Source organism: Orycteropus afer, unplaced genomic scaffold (genome assembly GCF_000298275.1).
Source record: "Orycteropus afer afer isolate SDZICR_OR568_19922 unplaced genomic scaffold, OryAfe1.0 scaffold00003, whole genome shotgun sequence".
Classification (NCBI taxonomy): Eukaryota; Metazoa; Chordata; class Mammalia; order Tubulidentata; family Orycteropodidae; genus Orycteropus; species Orycteropus afer.
The window spans coordinates 4,953,372-4,969,082 of NW_006921590.1; the positions used below are offsets into that span (position 1 = coordinate 4,953,372).

Here is a 15,711-nt window from a genome sequence, read left to right on the forward strand (position 1 = left end):
GCAGCCAGCAGCTGTCTGAGTGAAGAAACACCTCTAGCTCCAGTGCGCCGGGAGCAGGAGGCAGAGCTGGACCCCAAGGTTGAGGGGTTTTCACCCAGCCCCTAGACCCTGGCACTTTGAACTTGGACTTAAAGCCTCCAAAGTGTAAGAATAAACTCCTGTTTGTTAAGACCATCCCATTTGTGGTATATTTCTGTTAAAGCAGCACGAGGTAACCAGAACACAGTGTTTTAAAGTAAGGAGCAGGGAATTTCTTCATCAACTTCTGGAAATCCACTCTTTAATTTTTCTCTTTATTCTCAGAAGTTTTTCTTAGATATCCCTAATATTTTAATGGAACAATAAAATGAATTATTTTATACTTTAGTAATCTTTAAAGAAACAAAATTGAAAAATCTAAATCTCACATATTATAAATGTCAAAGAAGATTAAAAGTGGAAACTATGAAGTGTCATAGTTTTTAATTTTTTTTTTTAATTTTGGTTTGGGTGAAAGCTTAGAGAGTAAATTAGTTTTCCATTTAACAATTTGTACACGTTTTGTTTTGTGACATTAATTGCTGTCCCCTCAGTGTAATAGCACTTTTCCCCACTTCCTCCCTGGGTTCTTCGTTTCCCTTTATCCTTCCTTCCTGCCTGTTCCTGCCTTCTGAGCATTATCATAGTTTGTTTCTGTAGCCTTATTATTGCTGTAAGTAGAATGGAAAGAGGATCTACAAGGAAACTTATGAGTATAAATAATGTAGCCCAATACCCTAATTTGTAAAAAATAATTTGTAACCAAATCTGTTTTGGTGGTGGTTATCTTTTTTCCTCCCTAAAAGGACAATCTTAAGTTTATTCTATTCAGATAAACAAATTGAATATTATTTTTATTTGTATGTATCATTCATTTTTCAGGTGGCTGAAATTTGAAGAGGATGTTGAAGATGGAGGTGACCGATGGAGTAAACCTTATGTGGCAACTCTATCTTTGCACAGCCTTTTTGAACTGAGGAGTTGTATCCTAAATGGAACAGTCATGCTGGATATGAGAGCAAGCACTCTAGATGAAATAGCAGGTTTTAAAAAATTACTTTTTTTTTTTTATATTTGTTTAATGACATTAGAAGTAAGGAAGGAAAATAAAGTAGAATTTAAATCATTCACTTAATATTTAATATTTATTTTGTGCAGAGCATTTAATATTTAATATTTATTTTGTGCAGAGCAGTATGAGATGTAGACATATAAGTAAGGTATATGCTTTGGCATTGATATGCTTGGAGTCTACAAGGTTCAGTTAGATGTAGTGATAATATCAGTAATATATTACCTAATATATAATATCAAGTGCCATAAGCAAGATGAGGAGTCTATCCTCTTGAAATTCAAAGGAAGGAGTTTTTTTGTTTCTTTGTGTTTTGAACCAAGGTATCGGGGGAAGATTCATGCAGGACACTAATTGTTCAACTTATTCATAGATTTTGAACACGTGAGAACAAGGATTGAGCAGTATAAGAGAAAAGATAGTATTCTAAGGAAAAGCAGGAAGAAAAATATGTGAGCATACATGGTTCTTGAACAGTAGTAGTACAAAATGTATTGGGAAAATAGGTTAGAGATAGCTGGTGACTAGCCTTCAGTTACTGGTTTAATAAATTGGATTTTATTTGGTAGGTATTTTGGTTTTCTTGACGATTTTTAAGTTGGAGAATAGTGTGTGATCTGAGGTGTGCTTTTGGAAAATCAATCTGGCAACAATATATAGGGTGGTTTTGGATTAAAAAGAAGTTAGAAGCCAAATAGGCCAGTTACTCTCTTGGAATAGTCTTAGCAAGAAATGATGATAGTCTGAACTGTGGTAGATAGTGGCAATGGAATCGATGGTGGGAGAGATTTAAAGGATACTGTGGGCAAAGGAGCCTTGGTGGTGAAAGTGAGTAAAGTCACTCATCTACTAACTGAAAGGTTGGCAGTTTGAACCCACCAACTGCTTCATGGGAGAATGATGTGGCAATCTGCTTCTGTAAAGATTATAGGCTTAGAAACCCAGTGGGACAGTTCTACTCTGTCCTGTATGTAGCATTGCTGTGAACCAGAATTGATGGCAAAGGGTTTGGTTTGATGGAGGTAGAAAGTCCATGGGTGGCACAAACAGTTAAGCACTTGGCTACTAGCCAAAAGGTTGACAGTTTGAATCTAACAAGAGGTACCTTGGAAGAAAGGCTTGGTTATCTACTGAAAAATCAGCCATTGAAAACCCTATGAAGCATAAATTTGCACTGAATTACAATAAGTTGCCATGAGTTAGAATTGGTTCAGTGGCAATTGATGGTGGAGATAAAAAGTGGAAGTGGACAGATAGGATATTAAATTCAGTGGTAATGAATTTGATAATGTGACTAGCAGTACAGATTGCACCCAGGGAAAAAGAAAAAATATTTACAGTGTTTTACAAATTGATTAGAATTTATCAGGCTGGAAATACGTCAAAATTGCCAGATTGTTTGAGTTGACTCCTTGTTGCAAATCTTTAAATTATCAGAGTTCTTACTTTCTTATCTTATGAATCACTGAAAAATTGAATTACGGCTAGGAGTATTGGATTTGGATGTCTGAATCTTTTGCTCTACAATTACCACATAATGTAGTACTTTTAGAAAATGCTGTATAATCCCAGCACTTACTAGTAAGGTAGGCTGTCCTCCTTCTGTTAATGTAGTTTACCTACTATGCTGGTCTCTCCAGGTTTCTTTCAGAGGAATCTAATCATAGTTTTGAAAGCTTGACTTTTTATCTCAAGTTAATGCCAGTGTTTAAAAATATTTCTATATATCTTGTAAATTAAAATAATCCAGTCACCACACAAAAAATGTATAAAATGGCATTATCATCAGTCTCTCAACCTCCCAAATCCTCCTCACACCTGATTTATTCATCTTTCCAGAATTTATTACCACATGATATGTTATCTATTTGTTACTAGTTTTTCTGCCTCAGGAAGAATGAGAGAAGAAACTTGATCTGTTTTGTTAACTGCTGTATTCTCAACATGTAGAGAATACTCAGTAAAGAGTTAATGATTAAATGAAAGAAGGAATCCAGATAGTCATCTACTAAGACAGTTTTTTTGGAAATTTAATGGTTTCTTTCTAGAGTTAGGTAGAGATCTAACTTTTGTTAAAACTCATTGCCATTGAATTGATTCTGACTCATAGTGAATGAACCCCATTGGGTTTCCCAGGCTGTAAATCTTTATGGAAGTAAACCGACTCATCTTTCTTCTGTGGAGTGGCTGATGGGTTTGAACTATGGGCCTTTTGGTTAACTCCTGCAGAGCTCCAGAACTCTTGATAGGAGGTTTCATTTTATGTTTGTCCTGTGTTATAATCATTTGCGTGTTAAAACTAACAATAACTGTTACTTTTTTTTTTTATTTGAGTAGATATGGTGTTGGACAACATGATAGCCTCTGGCCAATTAGATGAGTCTATAAGAGAGAATGTCAGAGAAGCTCTTCTGAAGAGACATCATCATCAGAATGAGAAAAGATTCACCAGTCGGATTCCCCTTGTTCGATCTTTTGCAGATATAGGCAAGAAACATTCTGACCCTCACTTACTTGAGAGGAATGGTGAGATAAGTTGTGGCATCCAATTTTTGCTAACGCTTCTACTCTAACAGCACTTTTAATCAGTTGTAATTAACATTTGGTGAAGGAAAGATATTTTCAGATAATTAACATAGATCATTTTATAATGTTGTTTTGTTATCTATAATATCATTATCTGTGCCTTTAAAAAATCAATCATTTCTCAAATGTCTTTTTATAATTTAACATATTTACCTGTGGAAATTATTTAGATAAGAAAAGTTAAGCATTCACTCTGTTAAAATGACACAAATTAATTTCCATTTTAATAGTGGTAGTATTTAAATTCTATCACTATATACCTAACCCTGGATTATTTCTTATGCCTTCTTTTTTGTTTCCATTCAAGATTTCTTGGGTATAGTTGATTCAATGGGCATAAATTATAAATTTTAGTTTAATCTATTTTTAAAATTTTCATTGTTGGGTTTGAAACAGTATCTGAATTAGATTTTTTATTTTCTGTCGATTTATTTGTCCCCTGAATATACTTTATTTTTTGGACATAAGCAGGTTTTTAGGTTGATTTGATGCCCTTTGTTCATAGAGAATTTAGACAGGGTTTTGTGAATGGTTTTTATGATCATTTCTGTTCTTACATGAGAGGTGATATAGTGACCTAGGTGATCTTCCATTTGCTGATTGAGAATGGTTCAGACCCAGGTGCACATATTCTAGCTTTCCACTCTCATTTGGAGGTGCATTAAACGAGGCATGGGGAGACTGTTTTTTGTAGCCATTTGCCTCTTCCACTGTCTTAAGATTGGCATACTTGGAAATTTTACCTTTATTTATTTTCCTCTTTCTCAAACAGAGAAGGACATCACTGAGGGTTTGATTTTGGTTCTCAGAGAACTGTGATGACAGTGAACCTGCAAAACCCAGGTGCAGTGGATTGAAGTAGCCATTACCTATGCTTTCTGATTATTACAAGGAGTTCTGGTGATGCAGTACCTAAGGCTCTTGACTGCTAACTAGAAGGTTGGTTGTTCAAACCCACCAGAGGCTCCTTGGAAGGAAGATGAGACAGTCTACTTCTGTAAAGATTTATTGCCTTGGAAACCCAATGGGGGTTTGCTATGAGTCTTAATTGACTCGATGGCAGTGGGTTTGGTTTGGTGCTATAAGTATTACAGTGAAGAGAAGTAGAGTATGGGCCACAAAGCCTTTCCACTTACCTTTTCTGTTTCTGAAAAGACTGGTATGGTTTTAAAGTGTTCTGTAAGTAAACAGCCACAGTGATAGGGTTTAATATATCTAAAGTTGGCATATACATATTAAGTATTGTGTATAATTCATAATTGTATATAATTTTACAGGTCAGTATAAGATGCCTATATCCATTTTCTTTTGAGCATTTGACCATTAAAAAACTTATTTTGTTTAAAATTATGTCTTGTATATTTCACTACTCTTACAGACCTAAGTTCAATTTGAACACAAGCTGTATATGCCATATTTTACATCTCTTTTTTAATGTGCCATTTATTGTATATTCTCTACTTTAGTGAAATGAATTCATTAACTGAAAGGGACACTATTAAATCTTTAATCCTCATATACAATGATTCCTGATTATTCCCCAGTTGTAATGTGGCTCCATTAGTTTTAAGACAATGGCTATTTTCTTTTAAATGTCATTTTAGCACAGGCATCGTGTTACTTTGTGGTTAAGGATATTATAGGTATAATTAAAGAAGCCTTGATAGCACAATTATTAAGCATTTGGCTGTTAACCAAAAGGTTGGCAGTTCGTACCTGCCAGCCATTCTGTGGGAGAAAAGACCTGTTCCCGTAAAAATTATGATTACGATCTAGGAAACCCTGTGAGGCAGGGCAGTATAGTATGTTCTGTAGGGTTGCTGTGTGTCAGAATCAACTCAATGACCTATGCAATGAAAGTTACATTAAACTGTCCTTGTGCACATAGTTCACCATTTAAAAAAAAAAAAAAAAAAAACATAAATGGTGGTTATTTATGGATGAGAGGTTAATCTTTATTTTTATTATTTCTGGATTCTCTGGAACACGCAGTTTTGATTGCTTAGAATTAGACCACGTTGAATTGATTGTATAGCTTCTCATGATTTTCATAAAAATAGAATGCTATTCAGTTGAGCTAGCCATAATAGAAATAGTAGGTGCTTTAAGTATAGCAATGTGTGAGCTTCTGAAATATTCTAGAATTCCTTATGCCCATTGTTGGTGAGAAATAATCTATTTTTAAATTAAATATTGCATATATTTGGTTAAATTTATTTGCTGTGTTAGAAATGAGAAGCATGTTTTAGGACATTTATTAATAATTATATTTAGAGATCTCAAGACTTTGTGTCCTTTAAAATTGACAGTTGTTTCCTTTTGGGAAAAATAATTTATAACTTGTCCTATGTTTTTTAAACTTGCTTGAGAGCATTACCTTGGTGGTGCCCTACTGACTTAATATTATAAATATTTGATCAGTTTTTAACTTAGAACCTTAGGTAATATTAATGTGGACTTTTCTTGTCAGAGATAATTATCTATAGCTGTTTGGTACAGTATAGGAAAAATACACTGAATGTAAGCTGTCAGAGCTGGTAAGTTTTGGTTTGAGTTCTGTTTATTAGATTATTTTTGTTATATTCTCATTTGCTACTTACCATTTATTTAAGCAGCAACTTTGCATTGATACTATCCTTTTCAAAAAGCCACAGTATTGGTTATTCTAATCCCTAACAGAATATCGCCCCTCCCCATCTGTCAGTAACATTGTTTTTTAGATCCACCTTGAGGGAGCTGATTACAGTTAAATAAAGTTTTGTGACTTTCTCTAACATTTAAAAACCTGGTTGCCACGCTAATCTTCATAGCATGAATTTTGAATTTTTGGCCTTTAAAGCATGTAGTTTATAGTGTAAATTGATCTTCTGTCTCTATTTGCCTTCTACAGTATACTTCATCATTTTTCATTTATTTGTTTTATCTCAGGGGAAGGCCTTTCAGCCTCCCGCCACTCTTTGCGAACAGGTCTGTCTGCCTCAAACCTTTCACTGAGAGGAGAATCGCCTTTATCTCTTCTTCTCAGTCATCTTCTTCCTGCTTCAAGAGCTGGAACCCCTGCAGGCTCAAGGTCTACCACCCCTGTACCCACCCCTCAAAACAGCCCTCCCTCCAGCCCTAGCATCAGTCGCCTGACCTCCAGAAGCTCCCAGCAGAGTCAGCTTCAGGCCCCAGAACTACTGGTTTCACCTGCTAGTGATGATATTCCCACAGTAGTAATTCATCCGCCTGAGGAAGACTTAGAAGCTCTGAAAGGCCAGGAGCAGAAGAATGAGGAAAATATTGACATAACTCCAGGCAACTATCCAAAATCCTTTATGTGTGGTGCTTTCTGCCTCTAGATCACTTGCCCTTGGAATGCCTTTCACCACATAGCTTGAGCAGCATATGTAGATAATGCTTATGATTTATTTTGACCTTTGCATGTTTTTTCTTTATAGTGTGTCATAGAAAACATTAGACTTATTAAAACAATTTAATTATAAAAACATACATTGTAAGCACTTTCCAAATTTTTTACTGAGCTTTTAGATGTCAAGGCATTTGAATGTTTCAGAAGAATGAAGAAATTTTTATTATTAATGTTTAATTTGCCATGATTTTTTAAATGGCGGCTTTTCTTGTGTAGTTCATTTACATGGTGAATAAACACATACTGTATATAAATTATAAAGAGGTGATACACCTTTTATCTGTGTGGTGCTTTTCTCCAAAGAATGAAGTATACATTAGTCTTCCTAGCAGAAAGGGGATCGAATGTTCCTTTTTCTCATTTTGCTTCCTAGAAGATTGAGGTTCTCTCATGATTGCTTGGATTATTTCAAAACTAGTATTAAATTGGGGGATAGCCTTTAGTTATCTTTTATTTAATGCTATATCTATTTTTAATCCAAATTTACCTTCAGATTTTCAGAAACAGAGTTCCTACAGTTGTGGTTAAGATACATTTTTGAGTTTTATATGTGAATTAGGAAAATTTCTTAGTGGAAAGAAGATTTATAACTCATTTAAGGGCTATAAGTTATGATAATTTTTAGAAATGTTAATTATATGTACTTTAAAACATCTATATCATCCCACTGACTTCTAGGAAAAAACATTTTTAATTACTGTTTTTTACTTATATTTTAGTTAAGCATCATGTGTGACAGTCTAATGCTAACTAGTGGTTTTATCACATTTTTCCATAATAATGATAGCGTCTAACACTTTAATGGTACACAAACCTACTGCTGACTTATAAAGTTAGCTTACAGTTACTAAATTTTAAAAAGTTAGGTGAATACACCCATTTTCAGAAACTCAGAAAACTTAAATCACTTTCTTTGGGTCATATAATTAGTAAATGACCTTTGACTACAACTGTTTGTTTTTGTACAACTATATGGAATTACTTACTGATATTAGCCAAACACACCAAACACATTTATGTAATCAAAGCACTTTGAAATTTCCTAAAAAGGATATGCTTTTAGAAGCACATATGGAAGGCTTGTGGCTAAATCTTGGAACATTAATTATGATTATAGCTAATAATTAATGTTGTTTTAGACTTTGTTCCAGACATAGTGATATATATTCTTTCTGTGTGTCATATTTCTAATTCTTAAACCAATGCAGTGATGTTGGTATTATCCCTATTTTTACACATGAAGACAACTAAGGCTTAGTAGAGATGTTAAATGACAGTGTAAATGACCAATGAGGATTTGTACTCAGGCCTACCTGAAACAAAATATATGCATTTCATTAGTTCACAAAAAAGAGAAACTATAATGATGAGAATAACTTAAAAGGAGAAAAAAATACTTAGAAATCAGTGTTCATAATTATTTTTTTAAAGAACTTTTTATTGTGGTTTAGGTGAAAGTTTACAGAGCAAATTAGTTTTCCATTCAACAAGTTATACACTTCTTATTTCATGATATTGTTTGCAGTCTACTTAATGTAACAGCATTCTTCCCACTGCCTCTCTGGGTTCCCCACTCCCACACTCCCATTGGTCCTTAGCCCTTGCCCTCTGAGCTTTGTTTTTGAGCAAATGCTGCCCTTTAGGTTTTGTGTGGTTGACTGTATGTTTGATCAGGGAGGAGTACTTTCCTCCCTGATGTTACTGTTCACTTTATAGGCCTGTTTGTTGTTTGGGTGAAAGTTGATCCCTGGAGGTGGGTTCAATTCCAGGCTTGAAGGGTGTCTATGGGCCATAATGTTGGGGTTCCACTTACTTCTATAAATTAATCTTTTTTTTTTTTTTAATTTATGATTTTGAACTTTGTTCTACATTTTTTTCCCCAGTCTGTTCAGGACCTTCTATTGTGGTCCCCATTAGATTGGTCAGTAGTGGTAGCCAGGCACCTGTAGTTTTTGTGGTTTCGGGCTAGTGGATACTTTGGTTCACTGTGGTCCATTAGTCCTTTGGACTAAGTGTTTCCTTTCATCTTTAATTTTCTTCATGCATGTGTAGATATAAAATCAATAATGGAATTTCAAATTGTACCCTGGTGAAACTGCTATTTTGCATTTATATTCTTTCCTCAAGTAAATAGCAAATCTAACCAGAGTAAAGGCAAATCAAAGATATCAAAGTTTTCTGTCACTAAAAGTTTGAAATCAGGAGTAGTTACAGGGACATTACTCAACTGGGAGTAATTCTGCCCCAGGGCATATTTGGCATGGTCTGCAAATCTTTTTGGTTATCTTAAACAGGGGTGCTACTAGCAGCAAGTAGAGGCTAAGGGATGCTGCTAACCATCCTACAATGCACAGGGCATGTTTCCACCACAGAAAATCATCTGGCCTAAAATGTTAATAGTGCTATGATTGAAAAATACTGAGTTAGAAGAAAAATAGTTACAAATACTGAAAATGAGTTCACCTCTTTACATACAATTATCCAAATATTAACTAAAGAGAATGGCTACTTTCTTTTTTCATTAATGTGTGTATACAAATCATGAGCCCAAGACACAAAAGTCTGTAACATCATTCTCTCCAAAATTATACTGAGGCCATCTTCCGCCTCTAATGTAACATTAGACTTTAAGGAAACTCAACTAAAGTTTCTACATGCCAGAAGCACTAGTCAATGAAAAAGAAAATAATATATACAATTGTCCCTATTATTTTTTATTAATTGCACACCTTCTATAAATGTCTTCTCAAACGAACATTATGTGCTTTTTCTTATCTTTAGTAATTCCTTCTTCCCTCTATTTTAATTCCTTTTCTTCACAAAGGCTGATAAATCACAAGGCATACTTCCAGAGGAAAAAATAAGCTTCACTGTGTTCCTCAATTCTCAGTTAATTGCTCTTTTGATCCCCTTAACAGCAGGGCCTACAAGCTCATACTAATAGGTCCAGTCCTTCTTATGTAAAATTTACAGTCTCTTTTTATTTAAAAAAAGAATGGAAAGAAACAAAAAAACACTGCTCTCAGTCAATTTCAACCTGTAACTACCCTAAAGGACAGAGTAGAACTGCCCCCATAGGGCTTCCAGGACTGTAAATCTTTGCAGAAGCAGACTGCCTTATCTTTCTCCCTCAGAGTTGCTGGTAGGTGCAAACCACCAACCTTTTGGTTAGCAACCAAACTTTTTTTTTTAAAAAAATATATATTTTGAGTTTTTGGTGAAAGTCTGCATAGCAAATTTAGTTTCCATTTACCACTTCTATACATATTGTAAGATGACATTGGTTTCATTTTCCACATTGTGTCAACAGTCTCATTAATTCCATTCTGGTGGTTTAGTTTCCATTATTCTTATTTCTCTGCCCCTCCTCCCAACCATCTTGTCTTTGCTTTAGGGTAAATATTGACATTTTGTCTCATATAGATGATTTTTTTTCCACAGGTATTTTTAAAATACAGAACTATAATCCCTCTTGGTCATCTGTGGTAATGATAGCATTATTATTTTTATTTTTTATAATTTACTCATTTAATTACTATTTTACTCATTTGATTCCTGAATCCTAGGAAGTTATCTTAGGAACAGAGAGACTTGTTTATTGATGGAGAAAAAACTTTAACTCAGTTAAGGGTAGGGAGGGTTATACAGACAGGTAATGACAGAGAACTCTAGCATGCACTGATGTGTCAATTTTTAAAAAGGGACAGGCTCCGGATGATCATGTTAGCTAAGTGACTTTAGGTGATATTTCTAGGTTTGCCAGTTTTGAAACAAACAAATCTCTTCTTCCCATTCCTTCTGTATTCTCACTTTACCCTATAGCTGCCTTCTCATTCTTTTTCATAAAATCAGGTAGTTAGGACTTTTCTGGAAAACTGTCTATTCTTTTGATTATGCATCTATAGGTTGAATATATTTAGTACTTAGAAGTATGTGTTTGGTGCTCAGTTGCAATTGCCATTAGGACCTTACTGATGCTCTTCATTTTCTTTGTGTATTTAGGTAGGAGTAGGTGCAAGCCCCTGAAGGATAGTAGCTCACTCCCTCCCCACTCCTTGGGCAGGTATCCAGGAAGCCCTGATAATTCAGTGGTTAAGTACATGGCTGCTAACCAAAAGATTGGCAGTTGGAGCCTACCAGCTGCTCTGAAAGAGAAAGATGTGGTGGTCTGCGTCTATAAAGATTGATAGCCCTGGAAACCTACAGGGCAGTTCTACTCTGTCCTACAGAGTCACTGTGAGTTGGAATTGACTAGGTGGCAGTGGTCTGGTTGTGGAGCAGGTATATTAATAAAGCAGGAGACTCAATTCTGGAAGTATAAGGACCAAGATCAAAGAAGAGAAATCTTCATAACTTTTATGTGCTAAGCTAAGATTGTTAAAATTGTTAAAAATGGGTAAGTCTTAGGAAATAGTTTCTATTTCAGAATTGTTTCACTTTTCTAGTGGATGGGCACATTGCTAAGTATATTTCAAATGCTTTTTATACTGTGAGTTTTGGGTCATAGTGACAGCTTAATTTAAATGTTTAACAGGGAAGTGAATATCACAAGGTCTATTAATGAGTTTAATTGTAAACACAATTGACCTTTTTTAGTTTTTCATTAATTATAGTATGTTTTTCTAAAAAAGAAAATGAAAACTCTCCCTTAGACGCATCACTTGCATCTGATATACTTAACATTTTAGAACTTAATTAATTACAAGTATTAACATCAAAGATTAAAACCAAAACCAAACTCACTGCTATTGAGTTTATTGTGACTCATAGCAACTCCTTGGGTTTCCCAGGAGGTATCTTTACAAAAGTAGATTGCCAAGTCTTCCTTTGAAGGAGTGGCTGGTGGGTTTGAACTGCCAGCCTTCTGGTTAGCAGTCAAATGCTTTCGGCACTCTGCCACCAGAGCTCCTACATCAAAGGTTATAGGATCTGATTGCAAAATAGAGTTTAAATGAAGTTATGTAGGTCACTCTGCACTTAAACATTTACTATTACATTTTAAAGTTGTATTTCTTAGGAATAAGGACCCTAGGAAGCATAGTTAATGTCCCCGAAAAGATGAAAATTCTTGAGGAATACTGAGAAGAACATAGATTATGGTAAATTCATGAACAACTTATATTTAGTTGGTGTTAAATTTTCTGAGTTCCATCTAAGATGTGTCAAAATTTATATTTATTTTGGTGTAAGCATGCTAAACATGTTTAGGCATCATTATACATAATTGTTATATTATATTGCGCAGAGGAGCAATTCACATGTATGGCAGATACATTGAAAGTGTGTATTTCCATAAGATTGCTAGGGGTAATCAGACTTAGTCTTTCTTCTATCTTCTGTGGTTTCTTACCGATTCACTTTTTTTCTTTCTGCAAAAGGCCACTATTTTTGTAAATCCCTGTTGTATTATTTTAAATATTAAAATTCATATCTTTATTATTACTTAAAATGGTATTCTAGTTTTGCTCTTTTGATACTAACACCTGGCACTTTTTTTTTAAATCTTGCACATTTGCTTTTAAACCATCGCTTTCAGAATATGAGCAGAGTCAAGTTACAAAGCGCATTTTCTCCTTTCTTACTTGAGATTTATTTGTTCTTAAATGTAGGTGTTTTGGCTTCTCCCCAGTCTGCGCCAGGAAACTTGGACAATAGTAAAAGTGGAGAAATTAAAGGTAATGGAACTGGAGGAAGCAGAGAAAATAGTACTGTTGACTTCAGCAAGGTAATTCTATCATTAATTATATTTTCATAGTCACTCTTACTCAGAAAATTATATCACAATGTGGCTTTATTAACATTGGTTGTTTTTAATACTTTTATAAAAATAGACTAAGTCTTATTGATGCATGTGATAATGTTAATTTAAGGTCAGAAAATGTGAGAAAGGTTATAGTTAATCTCAGAGCATTTGAATGACTACATGCTTACTAGTTTTAGAAATTCTGACTAATATATGTGAATAATACAGTATTTCCATCTATACCTACCCATAGATACTGTGAAACTTAAGTACCTTTCGAACTACAGTGATTTGTTCTGGAGCTACCACCACTAGAAAGGTTAATTCTGGGAATGATGTTACAGCACTAGCGATTCAGCCTTTCCTGGGCTGTAATGTGATCCCAGAATTACTGTCTTGTTGTGTTGGTACTTTCTGGAATGTCACTGGGAAGCATATCGACACTTCCCCATGGGTAGGTAAAGGCATGGATTTTTAAAAAAAAGAAAAAAGACAAACTGTGAGATTTTATTTTGATAGCTGAATAATAAAGTGAAATAGGGGAAAAAGCTAAAAGCAACTTATTTTAAAATAACACTGCTTAGGAACAATTGAGACCCTTTTAATGTTTTGGTAGTAGTGATTTGCTATAGGATACTTCCAACACTTTTGCGTGCAACGTAAAAATTTTTTATTAAATAGCTCTGGTGGCAGTGTGCCTAGGGCATTTGACTGCTAACCAGAAGGCTGGCAGTTCAAATCCACCAGCCACTCCTTGGAAGGAAGATTGGGCAATCTATTTCCGTAGAGACACCACCTCAGGAATCCAAGGAGGGGTTGCCATGAGTTGGAAACAACTCAACAGCTATCAGTTTGGTTTTTTTGGTATGATTATTTCTGTCAAGATGCAGTTTTCTTAAATCTTTTATCTTATAATGCAAGGTCTATGTGTCATATTTTATTTTAAAGAAAGGGGGAGTTTAAATGATTATTTGAGTTTCATATTCCAAAATTATAGAAAGCCTTGCTATAAGGGGCATTGGCTGTACAGAAAGGCTGTTGTACTTTGAATTCTACTGTTTTAACTTGGTGCTCCTGTTATTTCAGATGAGTTAGAAGTGTTCAGTAAGTAAATTGCAATTTATTTTTGTTAAATGAATAAATTAATAAAATTTACTTTATAGTGCTCGTCTAGACATGGCAGTTGCCATTGATTTTTGTTCCTCTGTCACAGTTTTACTTTTTTTACTTGGCCTATTCTTGTGTACACCTCCTTGTCTCCTGTTGGGCAGGAGTCTGCCTCCTGGCACTGTAGTTGTGGCACACTGGGTGTGGGACTCAAGAGGCCCGCTGTAAGTGCTGGTTTTATTTTTAATAGATAGCCCTGTAAGTGGTTGTTTAGTGACTTGTGTGAAACCGCATATAAATGAAGAAGTTCCCATATTTTGGCATCATATTTGTAACGTTTTCTTTGTAATTATACACAGACAACTAAATTTCATTAGAAAGCCTTTATGAGTAAGATGTATTGATTTTTAGTTTGAAATAAAAATGGTTTTTCCACCTATAAAAACTAATGGGCATTTCCTACAGTTCTCTTAAAAAGGAGGCTTATAAAAATATAAAAGTACTAATTCAATTCTAAGATTAAACAATAAGTAATTATGAAATGAATAATTTTTAGTACTGTGTATAATTTCATGAACCATTGTTAGTTTGTGACTATATTTTTGTCCTTAATAGTTTTTAATGAATAGTGCTGTATATTCATTGAAAATTTTCTCTAGCTTGTATGTTTGATAATTTAGATGTCTGGAGTAGTGAATATTACCACAATTAAAGGAGTTGAAGTATTGTTTGATAGGTGTGTTTTGCTTGCATTTTTGTATTTGTCATCCCCATTCTTTATATTTGTGAAAATTGTAGTATTTGTACATCCATTAAATCACTACTTTTGTTTAGCAAATACTCCTAAAAGTATTTTTCTTTCCTATATTCCTCAAAATAACCATATAAATATCATGAAAAATGTATTTTTAATTGTTATTTATTTGTCAATAGGTTGACATGAATTTTATGAGAAAAATTCCCACGGGAGCAGAAGCATCTAATGTTCTGGTGGGAGAAGTAGACTTTTTAGAAAGACCTATAATTGCATTTGTGAGACTGGCTCCTGCTGTCCTCCTCTCAGGGTTGACTGAGGTCCCTGTTCCTACAAGGTAAAGAGTCTGTTCTAATTAAAATTTTCTCAGCATGTCCAAAACTTAAAATTTTTGTCAGCTGACCAGCATGTTGTTTGACGTAGTGAAAGCTCATTTGGTAGTTAATATTCAGCTGTTGCACCAAATGATTTGAGTATTAGAACATGTAAGAGGTTTTTTTTTTTTTTCCTGAAACTGAAAAAGTAAATTATCCTTTTAAAAGTATACTTTGTATTTATGCCTTTATAAGCAGTTTGGTGTAGTAGGAGCTTTAGTTAAAAAAAACAATTCATCATTTTAGAAATACATAATATTCTATATTCTATGTAGGCACTGGAATCAGAGAGAATAGATTTAAATTCTTAGTATGCCTCTTATTAAATTTTTGTGGGAATGTGAGGGGGAGGTTCTAAACCTTACTTGAATTTTTTAAGATTCATTTGGAAAATGAGGTTAGTAATGCTTCACAGCATCAGTTAAATATAGTAATGATTCTCACTCAGTTGGGCAAACTACTTTTTCTGGCCTGACCTAACCTTCTATGCAATATACCATAGAAGTAAAAGTTAAAGAAATCATTAACAAGTTATGTTGCAAGAGATAATTGATTTTGTTAGGAATTGACTGTATAAGTATAGATTTAAGTGAGAATAATTTTTAAATTCTTTTTTTTTTTTTCTTTTCCTTTTTTTTTTTTTTT

General features: G+C 34.1%; 1 protein-coding gene across 1 annotated transcript in view; it reads left to right on the plus strand.

Moving 5' to 3' along the window:
• Positions 1 to 15,711, plus strand: part of SLC4A7 (solute carrier family 4 member 7) — a 136,389-nt gene that overhangs the window by 66,917 nt on the left and 53,761 nt on the right. Inside the window, exons 5-9 of the mRNA XM_007936274.2 lie at positions 901 to 1,061; positions 3,428 to 3,616; positions 6,605 to 6,973; positions 12,698 to 12,813; positions 14,872 to 15,029. Of these exons, the coding sequence (XP_007934465.1) occupies positions 901 to 1,061; positions 3,428 to 3,616; positions 6,605 to 6,973; positions 12,698 to 12,813; positions 14,872 to 15,029 (993 nt within the window). The remainder of the gene's footprint in view (positions 1 to 900; positions 1,062 to 3,427; positions 3,617 to 6,604; positions 6,974 to 12,697; positions 12,814 to 14,871; positions 15,030 to 15,711) is intronic.